We start from the raw sequence: 18624 nt of genomic DNA, 5'->3' as shown, positions 1-18624 counted from the left end.
GACGTTGAGGTGCTGGAGCAGGTTCAGAGAAGGGCAATGGAACTAGTGAAGGGTTTAGAGAACCTGTCCTATGAGGAGCAGCTGAGGGAGTTGGGACTGGTCAGTCTGGAGAAGAGGAGGCTCAGGGGGGACCTTATCACTCTACAATTACCTGAAAGGAAGGTGCAGGGAGATGGGGGTCGGTCTCTTCTCCCACGTTATGAATGGCAGGATGAGAGGGAACGGCCTCAAGTTACGCCAGGGGAAATTTAGATTGGATATCAGGAAGAATTTCTTTCTAGAGAGGGTTGTGAAGTATTGGAACGGGCTGCCCAGGGAGGTGGTGGAGTCCCCATCCCTGGAGGTGTTTAAAAACCATGTGGATTTGGTGTTGAGGAACATGGTTTAGGGACCCTGACAGTGCAGGGTGAATGGTTGGACTTGATAATCTTGAGGATCTCTTCCAACCAAATGATTCTATGATTCCTGGTGGCTGGTAACACTGCTGTGGCTGTTCAGGATAGCCAGTGTACAAACAAATGACGAGTTTCCCAAACAGTGAGCTGCTGAATTACTGCAAAAACCCTGACTAGTTCTTAGAGTGTCTTTAGTAGTTCAGGGTTTATGTGTTTCACCTTCCTCCAAAACGGTGAGGCAGAATCCTGGCTTTTCTAAATATGAGAGAATCAGGAAAAATGCTCCCTCCCAGACAGAGATGAAGGTGAGCCCTGCATCCATGAGGGCATGGTAATGCCTGAAGGACTTTGGGAGGATGCTTTCTCCTGGGCTAGGCTGGCTTCGGTTGTCTCCACTATGAAGACACCCTCTTAATCTTTCTGTTTCCCAAAAGGGCGATGTGCGGTACATGTGAGAAGACTACAAGCTAATTTGATGCTGTGATAATGTGAGCACACGGGGAAGTGGGAGACTTACCCTAAAGCATTAATTAAATGTTTTGATGAAGTGCTTGCGAAATACTTCACAACACTTCTTTAGACAGAAATTGCTGTTGGAATGTAAAGCATTGTTATACAATTCTTTCAGGTGATTGTATCTGCATCCTGTAGCAGTAGAAGTTCCAGCTGCAGAAACAGGACTTGAATGACACCCAAGTCAATAAGATGTGTATTAGAGATACAGTTTGCTGCAGACACGTACCTACAGAAAGAGTAAGAGACGACTGAGATTCTTTCAGGACGAAAGGCTGTCAATACCCTTTCTTAAGGATTATGCAATCTATTCAATAACTTATTTTTTTAGATAGTTCTGCTTTAGCTTACTTGTACAGGAGCTGAAGCTTAATTAGTTTTTTTCTCTTCCTCTCTACAGTGTTATTGGCATGAATGCCCTCCATGCTCAGATTAATTTTTGCTATTAGGGCAAACCTTTATCTAGTACTTGTTCAGCCAATGCACCTTTACAGGTTAAAACTCAAGTAATTTTTGTTGCTGTTAAATGACAGACACTGCCAAGATAGCTAAAATGGTCCCTTTTTGATAATCCTGTTTTCCATGTAAATCCAAACTAGGGAGGAGATTGTCTTAGATGAGGATGAATTGGGAAGAGCTCCCAGACTGTCTGATCTCTCTTGTCTGCTTTGCAAAAAAAGAATCAGATTAATGAACGTAATCAGATTAAGGCTAAATGAGGGAACGTATCTGGGGGGCATCAGAACTCTGCGGATACCAAAGAACTCTATGGAAAATCAAGGTTAAGGGCCTAACATTGCTCTATCATTTCATTTAATGGGAGCAAATAATAGCTTTCAAAGGAGTTCTGAGTGCTGGCAAGAGGAGCGCGGGTTTCCAGAGGGCAAAAAGACTTGAGGGAGCCGGGAAGTGCCTCTAAGACCTTGGCTTTAGGCAGATGTTGCTTGGAGTGACAGTGACTTGTGTAGTCCTTTGGCATGTTGGCTCCTGTAGAAAGGCAAACAGTGTGGGGCCTCGGGGCACGGGGTTTGATGCAATTAAATCTACCTAAAACCATCTCTGCTATCAGCCTACTGTGTTTTGTAGAGAAAAACAATGCTGAAGGGGAAGAGGAATGTGCACTGAAGAGGCAGAGACAGAGATGGGTAAGGTTCAGAAAGACAAGAATGAGAGAGAAGGACAAAAAGGAGGTATATCTGAAACAGGAGGAGGAACGTGGTAAAAGCAGAGTGAGAAAGAGGGGCTAGAGGGAAGGTGGTAGAGTAATTTTAGGTCCTGAATGCTGATTTTCCATTGCCCCCAGCAAACTGAGAGCAGGGCACACTGTGCCAGGGCAGCAGTGTACCTCTGGTTCCTGAAACAGCAGCACTGCTACCTGCCCATCTTCCTAAAACCCACAAAATTCCAAGTTTCCTAAGAGAAAGTAAATAATGAGTGAAAGTGTGAATATGAGGAAGAAAGGGGAGGAGGTCAAGAGCTTGAGGGGAAAGGGCACTCATGGTTACTGTTCAGATCCATTTTCTGTTTCTTGGGTGCTAATTGTATCTTTCAACAAATACCTGTTGTCAACAGAACTCGCTGCTACACACGATGCCTAAATCCTCCTGGTTGTTGTGGACTCCCAGCATGTGCTGGCATCGAGGAGGATACTCTGGGTTTCTGCCTTGGAGCTGGTGTTTTCCAACATGAAGCATCTCTCTGTAAAAATGCCCAGGTTTTTCTTGCTGCATTTATTACCCTGTTTTGACTTTGAAGTTCTCTGAGTTTCTTGGAGCAACCAAGGGGATGTTTGATGTGAGGTCTTCAAGACCAACAAGCAAACGCGAATGGGAGTAATAAGAAATATTCTGAGACCAGACATTGGTGCCGCCTGATTTTATAGGGTTTTTTAATGTCTGGCTGATTTATCTAGGAATTGACAAGTTCTAATTGAGGTTTTCTCACGGCTTGGGGTGTTTATAAATTCTAGTCTCGTGTGTCCCTTCTGGATCTAGTAAGCTGTGAGCGCATGTTGTAGCTGTAGCCTTTCACCTGGGGCACGTAGGGGCTCTGCTCTACTCATCACCAATTTTCAACAATTTTTTTGGCACTTAATTGTCCTGGAAACATCTATGGCTCTGTAAAACATTAACATCAGTTGTCAGGATCAGATGCTGTTGCACGGACAGACATGTATGATGAGGTTGTTTTAAACTTTCTTTCCATAAAAAGCTAAAACTGGAGGGGCAGGTGGTGGGGGCCCTGATTTTTTTTTTTTTTTCCATCTCTTCCATAATGTAATCAGCTGAACAGAGATTTCTGTAGACAGCATTTCCTTTGAGATGGGTGAGGCAATTTAAATGTGAACAAAAAAAAAAACTGAGGGGAAACTAATGGGACACTACCCCTGGTTGCCATGAAAAAATGGGAAGAGAATGATGTGAGATATGGCAAAGTTGCTTGTTGCAGTAGTAGATGGTGCAGGTCATCTTGCAGAGTCTGCATTCTCCTGGTGAGCTCGTGCCACAGTCCCAGGGGTTTGAATTGCAAAGGGGCAGGTGATTCCAACTGCTAGCTGGTTCCCAGTTGACGCAGGAGCCTGCAAATCTATGCAGATCCATTGTCAACTGCTCCTGTCTGGGAGGCTGCTGGAAAGTTGCGCGCGCGCGTGAACCTTCTAGGCTTGGTCTGCGTTGTAAAGCGTGTGTGCATGCGTGTAAGCTTTCTGCAGAGCTCCAGAGCATACGTGTCGTAGGGGTGAGACCAGAAAAGCAGATGTCCTGAGCATGCCCCTCCTACTCGGGGATTAGGGATGCTCGGGGGAAAGCGGAGAGAAGCCGGGACGCACCTCCCTGACCCACGGCCGGAGACGGCAGCGGCTTCTGCAGGTTCAATGGGCCTCTGCTCTTTGGCCAAATAAAAACCCTGCAGCTCTGTTGCCAGCAACCATCCCCTTCTTTGGGTTAAGCAGAGAGGAGGAGGATGGCCTATGCTGAGGAAGACAGGTAAGGTGCTGCGAAACAGGGGGTGCACAGATGCCCAAGCTGGAAGGGGCTCGTGGAACAGCGTCGCTTTCTCTCGCCTTGTTTTCCTCCTCTTCCTCCTGGGCACTCAAACATCAGGCAAGTGCTGCTCAGAAGTAAACATCTTATTATTGAAGAGGAATCTGGCCATCTGCTTGTGGCAGGTGCTGGTGTTATGAAATATGGCAAGGAGCAGCTGACCTTGGGAGAGGTTATGGGCCAGAAGAGGCAAATATGGTGGCGTGGAGAGGCGTACGCTGCGAATACATCCAGCGGCGTGTCTCTCTGAAACGGAACGCTGGATCTGTTTATTGGGATATGTCAGCTTTGTGCATGGATTTGCTTTCAACCAACCTGGGGGCACAATGAGGGTGGCTTCTTTTCGTGCCATAAAAGATCTGTCATGGGTGACAGTCCTGTGTTTCGCAACAGATGCGTTTCTCCCGTGGATGACAGCCGTCACAATAAAGGGGATTGTTGTTTCCAGCTGATCCTGTGATTTAATCCGAAGCGATGCCGCCGAGCACTATTATTAGGTGTGCATTGTTGCAGACGGAGTAGCTATAGAGGGCTTTGTGCGACGTGTATTGATTCAGGCTGTCAAAAGGCTTGCACAGACCTCGGGCTCATGCGGTTCCAGGCTAAACCTTGCGTTTGGTGACCCAGAGGTCAAACTCCCCCTCCGCTCCCGCTGAGCAGGTATCTCCTTTTGTATCCGGAAATTCTTTGTGCCTGCTGGACCCCTTTGATGCTGTGCATCCAGAAGATTTCTGAAAACTAAATATTGGGAGCAGGGCGCTGCGGATGGATTTCAGCAGCGCTGTGCTCTCAGCACTGGGGACAGCTCTGGTGTGTCCAAAGTCTGTGGGATGGAGAGGGCTCTGCAAGGCCCCTGTGTGCCCACCGAGGCTGTTTTCGGGCAAGGAGAGTGAGACAGCACTAGAGTTTTACTTCTTTGGATAAGAAATATTTCAATATCTTCTGTTCAGAAGGAAAAAAAAAAAAAATCCCTCAAGCTCAGAGGCAGCTCAGTCCATGCCAATGTCTGCAGCAGACGTGGAATCAGGTTCATCCCACGCCCCTAACATTTCTGAGGCTATAGGAATGATAGCATTTTTAAATGTTATTTTGCAAGGGTATATGCACCTTTTCAAAAACCAAAAAAGGATTAGTGGTCAAGCAGAAGAGCAGATCCTGATGACCTCATTCTTTTCTCATGCTTGCCACAGGTACGGCAAAAGCTCGGGTATTACATTTAAATTCTCTTGGTTGCCTCTGATTTCTAAGTAAGGATTACTGTTATTCAACAGAGAAATTGGGGGGGAATCATTCATTAATGTATGTAAAGCACTTTTAAAGCTTTTTCCTGGGAGCAAGGGATAATAAAGTCAGTCAAGTGTAGGCTTCATTAGTGTCACTTACATAGCTTTTGCTTATTTGAAGAGCTCATGGTACACTTGGAAAATGCAACAATATGTTATGACAAATAAGCTCTTACTCATTTCCAGACTTTTCCTTTGAAAAGTATTTCAACTAAATGAGTCTTCATTTTAATGTGTGAATATGGAAGTTATTTCTTCTCATTGGGTAGCTGGTTTATGACATACTCGGGTATTTTTGACATCACAGTTTGTAACTAGGAACATAAGTTTGATATATCACACATTGGACAGGACTTAAGCAGGAGCTGGACAGCTAGGAGGAGAAAAAGCTCACAAGATACCTGTGCAATAACTGCTTACCTCATCAGTATAAAGAAAGAAAAAAAAACATAGAATTGAGATCCTTTGTTGGAGTCTCTGATACTCCAGTTAGAGGAGCCAGTTGGACACTGACTGTCAAACCCTCTTCATCAATGGTCTTAGACCTCCTGGAGGGTTGAGTACCACTTTGACAGCTTTTCTGTAAAGACAGTGGAATCACACCATGACGAGGCTTTGCACTTCTGGAAACAAGAGACTTGGCTCAAAAAAAAAAAGAAGCGTTCATGAAGTGGACAGCACCTCCAGTCGATTTTGTGTCACCTTCAACCTCGCAGTATCTGATTCTCTCACCCCTTAATAAACAGATCAGCTTTTCATTCGAGAACCTGCTGCCTCTACCTGCCTTGGTTCACTCTGTGACCCAGTCCTCTACCATTAACAGTCATTAATTCTGCTCATCAATGGTAGCAGTTGAGTCGCCACCAAGAAATGCTATCAGTAGCCTGGCTTTCGAAGAAAGTTTCCCATCAACCTTGATATTGACTTTCAGAAGATATCTACATCATCCTATTGGAAACAGGATTATGGGATTATTCTGCTATTGATTGTGTTTCCAGACTGTGATTAATGCATCTGATGAATGCCAGACTGATAGGCCTAGAAATTGAAGCCCTCTCTCTTCCCTCAAGACAGATACACAACAGGCAGTGTAATGCCAACTTCTATCCCACTGTCTGGCAATGTGCCTCAGCGCTGGGTAAGATGTGGGTTTTGCCAAGCTAGTTGAGCAGTCCTCCTCTTAAATCAAACATCATAAGCCCAGGACCCCAAATTTCTGATTTTATTTTTTGACATAGGCTGATGTCATTGGGCCCCTTGCCTAGGACTAGACTTCAGGTGGGGGACCCACTGCCCAGCCTGTGGGAGAAGAAAGGGTGAATAAAATCTCTGTGTTTAGCCTTCTGTACTGAAACCACAAGGTATTGAGGAGCTGGGTGTTGGAGATGCGTTACCCAGAAGGAAGCTCTGGGAGCTGATGGCACTCAACATTTACGAAGATTGAGTTCTCCATCTCTGTAGGTAATGCTTGCCCCATGTCCCAGTAGTGTACCTATTGCAGAGGATAGTGTCTACTCCTTCATCAGCTGAGCATCCCAGCCATACTGTAAAGATGTCCTTGGACTTTTGTCCTCTTGTATTTCCCCATCACAGCCTGGACATCCCCATGCAAACATGTAGAGGTTGCAATTTGTCAGTCTCACTGTGCTCTTGTGTTCCTTCAGTAACTCCGGAGAGACCAGAGCCCATCAGAAGCAGGAGTGGTTATGCCTTGTGACATTTGTGATCTAGATGCCATTAGCTGTTCTTCCACAATTGTATGAAACCAGCAAAGAGGATTCAAATGACTTGTCTCTGGCCAGGGATAAAATATAGAATCATAGAATGGTTAGGGCTGGAAGGGACCTTCAAAGGTCATCTAGTCCAACCCCCCTGCAAGGAACAGGGATATCTCCAACTAGATCAGGTTGCTCAGGGCCTTGTCCAACCTGGCCTTGAACGTCTCCAGGGATGGAGCATCCACCACCTCTCTGGGCAACCTGTTCCAGTGTTCTACCACTCTCATAGTAAAAAATTTTTTCCTAATATCCAACCTGAACCTACCTCCCTCTATTTTAAAACCATTGCCCCTTGTCCTATCATAACTGGCCCTCCTGAACAGCCTCTCCCCATCTTTCCTCCCCATCATTCATATGAGATGAAAAGTGAAACATCTTCAATAGTAGCAGTGAAATTCCTGTTATTTTAGTTTTAGGGAAATGTTTTTCTTCCCACCTTTTCAGGACTTTTATTCTTTGAAGCTTATTCCTTGGATGGGTTGATAGCCTCACTGATCTCTTCTCCTTTTGCAGAAGTAGCTACGAGGTGTATAAGGAAACAGCAGATTGGTTACGTGCCCGTACCGTCCAGTGCCCGAAGACTGCCATCATCTGCGGATCTGGACTGGGAGGTCTGGCCGATGTGCTGGATAACAAGACAGTCTTTCCGTACGAGGACATCCCTCACTTCCCACGGAGCGCAGGTTAGCACAGCCCAGAGCATCAGCAACCCATCCATTGGCATCTGACAGCCTTACAGAGAGATGACTCGAGTCAACGTGAACCACTTGGCGTTGGTCTGCAAACCAGACCATCGGTGCTGAAATGTGTGTCCAAAAGCTATATGTTTCTGCAATATGGTCTTTATTTAACTTTCAGCTCCTGGTTTCACAGCGCTTGACCCCGTTGTAATGCATAATCATCAACTGACAACTCCCTCCGTAGTCAAAGACATCAAGACCTCTCCTGGGAGTAGAGATCTTGGTTGTCACAAGATCAAGTAGCTAAAATGACACTTTTATTAATTCCCAGTTGCAGGGCACATTGGCAGATTGGTGTTTGGGGAGCTGAACGGCCAGCCCTGCGTCTGTATGCAGGGACGTTTCCACTGTTACGAAGGATACTCTGTCAGCACGGTGAGTTCTTCAGAAAATCATTCGCTTTTGGGGGAGATGTGTTGTAAAAGAGGGAAAAGTGACTGCTTGCTTGGATGTCCAGCTGCAGGAGGTTAGCTTTTGACATGAACTGGCACTGCTCTTGCAATGAATCTTGCTTAGATTTTAGATTTCTGCCCGAAAAATACAATTGGGAGTTCAAACCAAGAGGTAGTTGGCTTCTGCTGGGCGAAGGTGATGCTGTGCAGGCACAGCAAGTGGCCAGTCCTGCTGGGCTCGTGGTGGGAATAATGTGTCGTACAAGGCAGATTAATTTACATGTTTTAACTCAGGGCATTTTAATCATTATTTAAATCAACAACCAGGAAATTTTGAGTGATAAGAACAATCTATTTTAATCTTCTTTTGCATTTGTATAGTTTACAGCTTTTTTTTTCCCCCCTAGGAAAAAAAAACTCCCTGGCTAGTGTAACTTGATATACTCTCCCAGTTAACGTATAGAAATATGTGAATATTTGTGTTTATATTACCTAACGTGCACAGGTGTACATTTCTGTTAGAAAACACCAATAATTTTTATTTACTGGCTGATGGTTGTGTGTTCTTTTTGTCTTTGAATAGCTTGGAGATTTTACTGGTGGCTGAGGTGGGTTTGCATTTGGATAGAAACTATAATACTTGGCAACACTCAATTATTACAGAAAAAAACTAGTTTAAATGCACTTGGTACAAAACTAGGTTTATCAAGGCATGCTTGACTACTAAAATTAACTCATTTCTTAAAGAAGTGATGTCCATAGTTAGGAAATTTTCTGCTCGCGGCTTCTTTAGCATTTTAGAGGTAGCAGGTATCATCGCAGCTCCTTCTTGACCTCTCAAAATCAAACTTTTTTTTTCAGTTCCTAATTGCTCCTTAACTTTGGATAAGCAGGTCACTGCAGTGAGCTAATGTGAATAAAATTAAATGAAGGAAATGATCTCTGTGCTTTTGTGAAGCGCCTCATTGCTGTGAAAAGCTGGTTTATCGATTACGCTCCGAGCCCATGTGCATAAGGAGTTACTTCAGCCAGCACAGTGGTTTGATCTCTGCAAGACCTCAGCAACGAGGAAAAATTATCTGCATGTTGTTTTCATAGTGTGTTTGTTTGACCTTAGTGCGACTGTAGGAATTGTGGGCTTGAATTTTAATGGTATTCGTTTCAAGATTCGGTTTTAATATGTTTAAAAACCATTAACGTTCTTTCTATGGAAATGAGAGGTAAATTTAAAATTGGAGAAGCTGTTTTATGTCCTTGCAGACTCATACAGACCCTTGTCTGCATCACGTAAGCGATCTATGAATTGTGATACTCATTGGGTACGTGCCTTTGGTTCCTGCAGGTGACCTTTCCCATCAGGGTCTTCTTTCTCCTGGGAGTAGAGATCTTGATTGTCACAAATGCTGCCGGGGGACTGAATCCCCACTTCCAAGTGGGTGACATCATGTTCATTAGAGATCACATCAGCATGTTTGGCTTGGGAGGGCAGAATCCGCTGCGTGGACCGAATGATGAGAGGTAAGAAGGCATCCCCTCTCCTAGAGCTGGGCAGCAGAGACGTGCAAGAGCAGAACAGTATTTCCGATGGTTCAATGAAGGGTTAATGTTGCTGCCTTAAAGCAGCTGCGTGGCAGGTTGCTTAGTCGCCCAACACAGCTCCGTTACTGGCTTTTGCTCCTGTCCTGGATCATCTCTTGCTATCCCACGCTGGAGTTGAAGCGGTGCTATAGCTAAATACATCTTTCCTACTCCCTGACTGGCCCCTCAGCCCCTGTGCTACCAATTAACCCTTTCTTCCTCCAGCCTCAGGCCAGGACTGCCAGTTGCACCTGCTGGCAAATATTTACTGAGAGGTAGAGTTTGACTCCAGGCACCCTCAAGACAAAAGTTAAAGCAATAACGGTGAGCTGAGCCACCTTCCCTAAGCACCCTTCCTTGGCTGTTGCTTACTCTTACAAGCCTATAAAGAATTTTTTGCAAACCTCCAGAAGGTTTTGTTTTATAAAAGTAGGCTCCTGATCCTTCCTCTGACATGGCCAGCCATACCATCTGCTAAAGAGACCTGCTGCTGTCTCTTCTTGTCAGTCCCTCTCTCTGCTAGTTCCTCTTACTTGAGCAATCTGTTGAACTGCAGTGTCTCCACCATTTATGAACAGCCATTTCTGGTGTGATGGAGCTGATACGACAGAGGTCAGGCCGTAAGTTAGTAGCAGAGCAAAGATAAAACCTTTACATCTCCTGATAACCATCCTTATATGCAGGTCATTAAACTGAGGTGTCTTTGTTAACATCATGTGTTCACTGAAGGCATCAGTCTGAGAGGCGGTTGACTTGGCAGCCTCTCAGGAGACCTCTAGATCTACAAGCATGACTTGCTACTGGTTGAGCTGGGAAATCAGATTTCCTGTATTAGCTGTGTAACAGGACCTTTACCCTATGGACCATGCACAGAGGGACTTGTAACATGTCCTCACCCCTGGACTGCAGTTGCCACTGGACATAGTTGCTTTAGGCAGGAGGTTGGACTAGGTGACCTCTCAAGGTCCCTTCCAACCTGAATTAATCTTTGATCCTAAAACCCTTCCAAGGCACCATCAGGCTGGTAGGGTGGAAGGCAACCAGCACCAGCAAGGTCATAGAACTGAGAGGGGACATGCCAGATGGGCTGGTGTTTACAAAAAGAAGCCTGTTGGCTCCCATATGGGACTAAAAAGAGCATGAGGACACATCCATTGGAGATTGAGGCTGAGCAAAGGAGAGCACATCAAATGCCAGACAAATCAACACGGCAGTAGTAAAGATCCAGGGCTGCCAAGAGCCTTTAAGGCAGGAAAGAAAGAGACAGGATTGTGATACGGAGATAAGAGTAGCAAGAAATTATTTCCTAACCAAGCTGGCAGGAGAGAAGCCAAATGAAAACCAGGCCTGTGAAACCAGAGGACAAACAACAGAGGTGGTGATGGAGGTGGTAGTTTATGAGCAAAGAGTGAGTTTAGGTAATGAGATGATTAAATTCCTTGTTGGGTTGGTACCTTCACCTTCAAAAAAGGGACGTGTTTGCAGGGCAAGCACCTGGGCTGACTGTCCTGGGAAGAAAGTTCTGGCTGAGAGTAAGGTGGTCTGCCTGTCTTCCAGTTACGGTTAGTTCCTTCCTGATGTAAGACCAGACCTGGCTTCTGCTTCTGAGGAAATCTGAAAGGTGCTAGCAAGTGCCTCAGGAGAAATTAAGTGTTGTTCTGCAATTCAAATGGCGAGAGGACGGTGCCCATTGAAGCAGAAAGTCCTTACGTCTCCGTAGGTATTGGTGTGGGCTGGAGGAAAGAATGATCAAAAGCACAGAAGCCACATGGAGGAGTGTTTAAAGCTCTCTGGACTCGCACGATCGCTCAGGAACAGGAGGAGGAACACCAACCAAATGGTAACTGCATCTGGCCAGCATTCAAAGGCAGCATAGCTGTCTCATTGCCTCCAAGAGCAGCTTCCCGGTGAAGAGCGTGGTGCTCTGCGAGGTGACATTTGTGCTGCTGACCAAGGCATCAACATGGACAAAAGGTCTTTATGAATCAGCTTCCAAAGTATCGCAGAGCTTTAGCTGAGCAAACTCCTCCTAAAACCCCGTTCAGCTCAGCCACCAGGAAGGATTTATCTCAGCACAACAGAGTAAAACTAGAGGCAGTGAAGTGATGTGGAAAGAGAATATTCTGAAGAACCTGAGGACTGAATTTAATAAATGAGAAATTGGCTTCTGCGTTGCTGGCCATCCTTCAGGAAAGAGAAGCAATTTTCCTGGTGATGAATACTTATTGCCTTAGGCCAGATGGGAAAGTTTTTTTTTTATTTCTATAACATTTTAGTGTTTGTAAACGTAAAATAAGCCACTTACTGCCCTAAACATTCAACTGGAAGAACATGAAAACAAGCAGGAGCTTGAATAGCCTAGATGGAGGGACCTGGTCCTCTCCTGCTGAACTGAACTGCTGGACGTGGCTGGGAGTTTATTTTCCAGGTTTCCTCAGCAGCAGCACACTGGTCTTGGCCATCTACTTCTGCCCTCCTTGAGTCAATAGTAGTATTTGCTCAGTCAGGAACGGGACTGAGCTGTTATCTTAAGATCGAAAGCAAGCAAGAGACCTAACCTTGAAGCACAGGCTGTCTAAAATATGGCCCCGGAGCTCCAACACGTGCTATTCTCCCCATTTCCCTGCAAAGGAGGACCCCTGGAATGGGGTGTCGTTGCCTAAACGTAGACATCTGATACCATCTGACACTCTGAGTATCTGATACCCATACTCTGGGGCTGCCAGGTGCAATATGCACCTTGAGGGAGGTGATTCTTCCCCTCTGCTCTCATGAGACCCCCCCTGCAGTGCCGCATTCAGCTCTGGGGTCCCCAACATCAGAAGGACATGGAGCTGCTGAAGCGGGACCAGAGGAAGCCATGAAGATGACCCGAGGGCTGGAGCACCTCTGCTATGGAGACAGGCTGAGAGAGTTGGGGATGTTCAGCCTGGAGAAGAGAAGGCTCCGGGGAGACCTTCCAGCAGCCTTCCAGTGCCTAAAGGGGCTACAGGAAAGCTGGAGAGGGGCTTTGGACAAGGGTGTGTAGTGACAGGACACGGGGCAATGGCTTTAAACTGAAAGAGGGGAGATTTCGATGAGATCCAAGGAAGAAATTTTTCCCTCTGAGGGTGGTGAGGCACTGGCACAGGTTGCCCAGAGAAGCTGTGGCTGCCCCATCCCTGAGCTCTGATGGAGGGAAGGCAGCAGTAGCAATATCAGCATGGCTGTGCCCTTTTCTGCCTTGCAGGTTTGGAGTGAGGTTTCCCTGCATGTCAGATGCTTATGAACAAGATCTGCTCAGCCTGGCACTGGAGAGCGCACAGGAGCTGGGCTTCCTGAGCTTCATCCGAGAAGGAGTGTACTGTCTGACGGCCGGTCCCTGCTATGAAACCGTTGCTGAGTGCCGCATCCTGCAGGCGCTGGGAGCAGATGCTGTAGGTGAGCTGGCTGGGCTGGTAGGGTTGGTTGGGCACATGGATTTTACAGTTAGTTGTGCTCAAGGCTGACTTTCTCCAGTCTTTGACTTTCTTTGGTCTTTGACTCTCTGTCTGAGTCTCCTGGACCTAGAGAAATGAGCTCTGTGTGTTTCTGCTGGGTTCTGCAGTGGCTTAGTGCAGCTCCTAGGATGGATCTGCTGAAGGTCTGTGTGCTTACAGCTGCCCAGGGCAGGGATGGCAGCACGGTGTTGTGTTTATTGCCCAAACACAAATCTCCCACACTCAAGTGGCTCAACTTCGGCAGGACCGAGCGAGACTTAATCACGAATAGAGTCCTCCTTTACTATTTTAAAAATTTTGACACCGTAAGGATTTCACTGTGCCTCTTCCCTACGAAGCAGCCCTCCATAAGAGTCTTGATTGTTTAGGGATGGTAATTATGGAACCATTCCCAACTGCGTATGAGGAGGGTAAGCATCACCCATATCATTCCTCCAGCTTGACACCTGGGTTATTGAAGCATCTCGTGGAAGCCTGTTCGTTAGTACCTGCAGATTCAGTGCGCGTGAGGAAAGGAGCTCAGCTTCCCGCAAAGCCGTTTTTCTTTGCAATAGCTGTTTTTTTTAGCTGAGGAAGAGAAGAGCCCAATGACACAGCACATCAGCACTTCTCTTAGCAGGCTGCAAGCAGGCTGACACGTCTTGGGGAGAGTGACGTAGCGCGCAGGAATCAAACGTGGGTGGTTTGTTGTGCTGAGCAGGGTTGTGACTGTAGTGCTCCAAACTACTACAGCCTTACAAGTATCACAGCCTTTAACTATTACATAGCTCAGAGAGAGAGAGAGACATGGGGGAATGAGACAAAGGCCTGAGCTGAAGGTAGGATTATGGTTTGCAGCCTTAGAATCATGGAATCATCTGGTTGGAAGAGACCTTCAAGATCGAGTCCAACCATTCACCCTGCACTCTCAGGGTCCCTAAGCCATGTTCCTCAACACCAAATCCACACGGTTTTTAAACACCTCCAGGGATGGGGACTCCACCACCTCCCTGGGCAGCCTGTTCCAATACTTCACAACCCTCTCTGGAAAGAATCCTGATATCCAACCTAAATTTCCCCTGGTGCAACTTGAGGCTGTTCCCTCTTGTCCTGTCATTCATAACGTGGGAGAAGAGACCGACCCCCATCTCCCTACAACTTCCTTTCAGGTAATTGTAGAGAGCGATAAGGTCCCCCCTGAGCCTCCTCTTCTCCAGACTGACCAGTCCCAGCTCCCTCAGCTGCTCCTCATAGGACAGGTTCTCTAAACCCTTCACTAGTTTTGTTGCCCTTGGAGAGATCTGGTTTTGGTGTAAATCCTTAACTCATCCCAGTCCTTTCCTCTCCTACCGTAGGCATGAGCACTGTCCCAGAAGTAATTGTAGCCAGGCATTGTGGCCTCCGAGTCCTTGGGATCTCCCTCATCACCAACAAAGCGGTGATGAGCTACAACAGTCAAGAGAAAGCCAACCACGAGGAAGTGCTGCGTGTGTCGGTGGTCCGGGCTGAAGCCCTGCAGAAACTGGTCTCGCACCTCCTTGGCAAGCTGGGGGAAAGCACAAACTCTCCGTGACCTCCAGCCGTTTATCATTCATATTGTGACGTGTGAACGCTAACGAGTGCTGGGGGAGAGCTGTCGGTGAGACCATCCCCTTCTGCTCTCCTGATTTTGAATAGACCTTTTTGATCTTTGTCCCTGTGCTTTAGCTGGTCAGGTGCAGAGGTTTGCTTTGAATTTTGCTGGAATGATCCCCATGTTTAGTAGCCAGGAACCAAAACTGCTTTCTGGTGCTTAAACAAAAAGGGTCCGACCTCTGGCAGATTCCCAAACCCATATGTCAGCAATGAGCCCCTCAGTACCACGAGCTCCAGCTCCCCTTCATCCTGCTGCAGAGCGTTTGGCGTGTCTCTCCCGTGGTGCTGCCTCTCTCTGCAGCACCCTCCTGCCCCCAGTCTCCACTCCCCCGTCGCACTGAGCCCCTACGCTGTGAGCCAGGTGGAGATCTGGTCACAGGGCTTGGTGCCTGCTGGGCAGGCATTGGCAGGACCTGATCTGAAGCCAGTGGAAGTCTACAAAGAGCCCTTGAGTTTTGGATGAGGACTTTGATGTGTAAAACGGGGTAGACTAAAGATGACATCTGTCTGGGACAAGCGATGCTGTGGAACATGTGGATTGCAATTGATTTTACAGCTTTGAAAACCGCTGCATCCCCATGCATGGGGTTGTGTTCCCTTCCCACCCCCGAAGGTCTCCCCAGAAAGCCCTCTCTTTGAATCATAGAATCGTCTGGTTGGAAGAGACCGTCAAGATCATCAAGTCCAACCATTCGCCCTGCACTGTCAGGGTCCCTAAACCATGTTCCTCAACACCAAATCCACACAGTTTTTAAACACCTCCAGGGATGGGGGCTCCACCACCCCCCTGGGCAGCCTGTTCCAATACTTCACAACCCTCTCTGGAAAGAAATTCGTCCTGATATCCAACCTAAATTTCCCCTGGCGTAACTTGAGGCTGTTCCCTCTAGTTACAGGAACTGTAGTGTAGTTTGCTCACTCCTTGGCTCTGCATGACCAGCCACGGAGCTCCGGAGCTGTTGGCTGCAGTGCAGCATGTCCCCAGCACCCCCTCACGCCTCTCTGATCCATTTCCAGCCTTGAATCACTATTGCCCTGTTTTTCAGGTGGTGAAAGTCCAGCTCTGGTACAAGGCATGACTTGTCCATGAACGGTGTGAAAGTGGCCAAGCTGGAAACAGGATCTAGGTCCAGCTCTGCCTGGTTTTGTTCATTCTGTCTCTGGATGTCCAAGATCAGCCATTTAAGCCACTTGCACTGGAGACTGGTTATCTTTTGGTGTCCCAAGATAGAGAGATAACAGTTTGACCCCCTGTGTTTCACCCCAGCTTTGCTCTGCTGCAGTCCCTGCAGCAGATGTTGGAGTACCAATGGTTTGTGGACTTTAGTGATGTCAGATTACAGTAGAAATTATTTTGGAACAGGTATGATATTTTTTCTGACCTTCCTGGTCCTCTTACATGAAGAAATTGAGCCCAGCAGTGGGTAAAGGACAATCAGGAGAGGCCACCATGCCTTCTCTTACCAGCGTGGCAATGGCCTATCAAGGAAGAGTGACTGTTCACCAGAACGGTGCATTATTCATTGTTCCCCAAAGGTCAAGCTGAGCAGTGGATGCAGCTGGATGTGAAACAGTGACTGTAATTATGAGGTAACCTTTTCCCTTCATTTATCTTGGAGTTCTCTATAAAACCCACCACTTTCCCTTCATTTATCTTGGAGTTCTCTATAAAACCCATCACTGTCAAAACTAAATGTTTTCAGTTGACACAGTGGTCTGAACCGAAGACATCCGACTGATCATGGAGAGCTCCTATTCTGCCTTCCTCAATTTAGCTGAGCAATCGTTCACCGTTGATGCTCGCCCTCCATTGCAGCCTTCAGCCTCCCATGACATTTCTTCAGCTCCGGGCATAAAATGACATTGTGGCCTGGTGAGTTTTTTCTGGATGGGTATTTGCTTGAAGCCCTTCATGCTGCAATTAGTGGTATCAGCTGTGGTGTTAGTGGTGCAGATGTTGTCACCAGGAGGAACAGAGTTGCTCTGTGCATGTTTTCCATGAAAAGGTAGTGTAGGAAAAATCTTGGGGTGGACACCCCATCCACTTCTCTTCTCCTGGGAAGAGTTTTCTGTGGTGAGTCCTGACAAACATCTGCCCAGCCTGGTCTTGACGACTTCTGGAGGGGAAGGATTCATTACCTGCACTCTACTGGCCAAGTCACTTGCTGAGCAGCTCCTGGCACTTGGAGGAGCCTTCTGAGACAGCAGCTCTTTCCCTTTGGTGGGTCTGACTGTTGAGACAGTCACAGGGACCAGCTCCGGTGGTAAGGTGCAAAGGCAGAGAGACTCCAGCTCCTTCTTCCACGAGGCCGTTGCCTTTTCAGGTCTAGCAGGAGTGAAGCACTCAACGGCAGCAGCAAAAACAGCGAAACATGAAAAGCAGCAGATGTGCAGAGCAAGAAGGAACCACTTCTACCTGCTCCCTTTTCAGGCTTGTCCCAATATGGACGGAGAGGATAATTTCTCCTGCCTAGAAAATGGTGCTTCACATCCATCTAATTAATACTCAGTAAATAGAAAGTCTCTCAAGTGCGAGTGGGAGGCAGCTGTGCAGCTCGCTGCGGCCAGAGGAGCTCAGGCTGGGATTTCAGCGGATTCCGTTAATTAATCAGAGCCAGGCTGGACTGCCATGGGGAGGGAAGCATCCCAAAAACCTGCTGTCGTGCCGGGACTTCTCAAGCTGGGCTTGAGATGATGAGGAGCTTGGCAGCAGCACCTGCTTTTGGTAGGTGGGTCTGCTCGTCCCTCCGGCTGTACCCGGAGGGAGAGGGGGAAACCCATTCCGTGCGTTGTATCTGAATACAACTTAAATATGATTTAAAACTGAATCTGAAAATCACCATGTAACTAAATCTTTGGCAAATTACATCCCTTTTTTTACAGGAATAATTTCTAAGTAGCAGTTGAGCCCTCTAACAGTTGAGGGCTCTTCTTTCTGCTATCCATGGTTGACTTGCATGGCTCAAACTCTGCATGAACATCCCGATTTTGGGCTGGGTAAATGACAAGAAGGGAAAATGACTTGGGTGCTTTGGAAGGGATCTTGCTCATGCTTTGGGAGGGAAGGGGGAATACAATTAATGAGTAGTTTCATCTGGTTTAGGAGATAGATACTTTTAATCCAATATTTTATTATTTTATTTTTGTTTGCTGCTGAGTTTCAAAAGGCTGAAATATGATGATGCAAGTGGGGAGAAGATGTGTGGGGAGGGCACTGGGAGGAAATAAAACCTGCTGCGATCCTCAAAACAGTGGGTTTGTTTACTTTGCCGAGTACTGTGGGTTAGAAAGGAAGGAGTCACCTAGCATCCAACCTCCCAGGCTGGAGAACAGCCCTGGGGACCAGAGCACCAGCACTCAAAGCTCAGGATAACCAGGAGCAGAATTTGACCAGTGCTTTCCCACCATCCCACTGGGCTGGGGAACTCTTGGGTGAAAGAATACTAAGAACCAAAGGACCTCAACTAACTTCTGAGCAGCTGGAAGCTATGATGGGCTGCAGTGGTATCAGTGCATTGTCATCTGCACCAGAGGCAGGACATGATTTCCTTGATTCTGCTTGCAGGACATCCTGTGGGACATGATGCTTTGGCATGCTTCTGTCTCTGAATCTTGTGCCTTTGATTTTGTGCTCTTAGTGCCTTCTGGCAACGTCTACGACCGAAATGAGTAGATGGTAACACAACCTCGGCTTCCTTTCCCTCCTGTACTCTGTGCCACTTATCTGCTTCTGAAATTCAGGCTATTATGGTCATAAGGATAAGCTGGAAGATGCATGAAAAGCAAAAAAAAAAAACAAAAAACACAACAA

General features: G+C 46.9%; 1 protein-coding gene across 1 annotated transcript; it reads left to right on the top strand.

Annotated features, from left to right (window-relative positions):
* The first annotated feature begins 3869 nt into the window (after window positions 1-3869).
* PNP (purine nucleoside phosphorylase) lies at window positions 3870-14751 on the top strand. Its single transcript, XM_009978237.2, has 6 exons — window positions 3870-3892; window positions 7524-7693; window positions 8022-8125; window positions 9485-9660; window positions 12950-13140; window positions 14534-14751. The coding sequence occupies exons 1-6, from the start codon at window positions 3870-3872 to the stop codon at window positions 14749-14751; spliced, it is 882 nt and encodes a 293-aa protein (XP_009976539.2).
* The last annotated feature ends 3873 nt before the right edge of the window (window positions 14752-18624 follow it).

Source organism: Tauraco erythrolophus, chromosome 15, assembly GCF_009769465.1.
Source record: "Tauraco erythrolophus isolate bTauEry1 chromosome 15, bTauEry1.pri, whole genome shotgun sequence".
Taxonomy (NCBI): Eukaryota; Metazoa; Chordata; class Aves; order Musophagiformes; family Musophagidae; genus Tauraco; species Tauraco erythrolophus.
The sequence above is the reverse complement of the archived record's forward strand: the minus strand, read 5'-3'. Positions and strand labels throughout refer to the sequence as shown.

What these genes read in the sequence shown, in the direction of transcription:
- PNP (XM_009978237.2), top strand. Translation starts at nt 3,870, where the DNA reads ATGGCCTATGCTGAGGAAGACAG. An exon ending in GCCTATGCTGAGGAAGACAG is followed by an intron (nt 3,893 to 7,523) that starts GTAAGGTGCTGC and finishes CTCCTTTTGCAG; the next exon opens with AAGTAGCTACGAGGTGTATA. An exon ending in TCACTTCCCACGGAGCGCAG is followed by an intron (nt 7,694 to 8,021) that starts GTTAGCACAGCC and finishes ATTAATTCCCAG; the next exon opens with TTGCAGGGCACATTGGCAGA.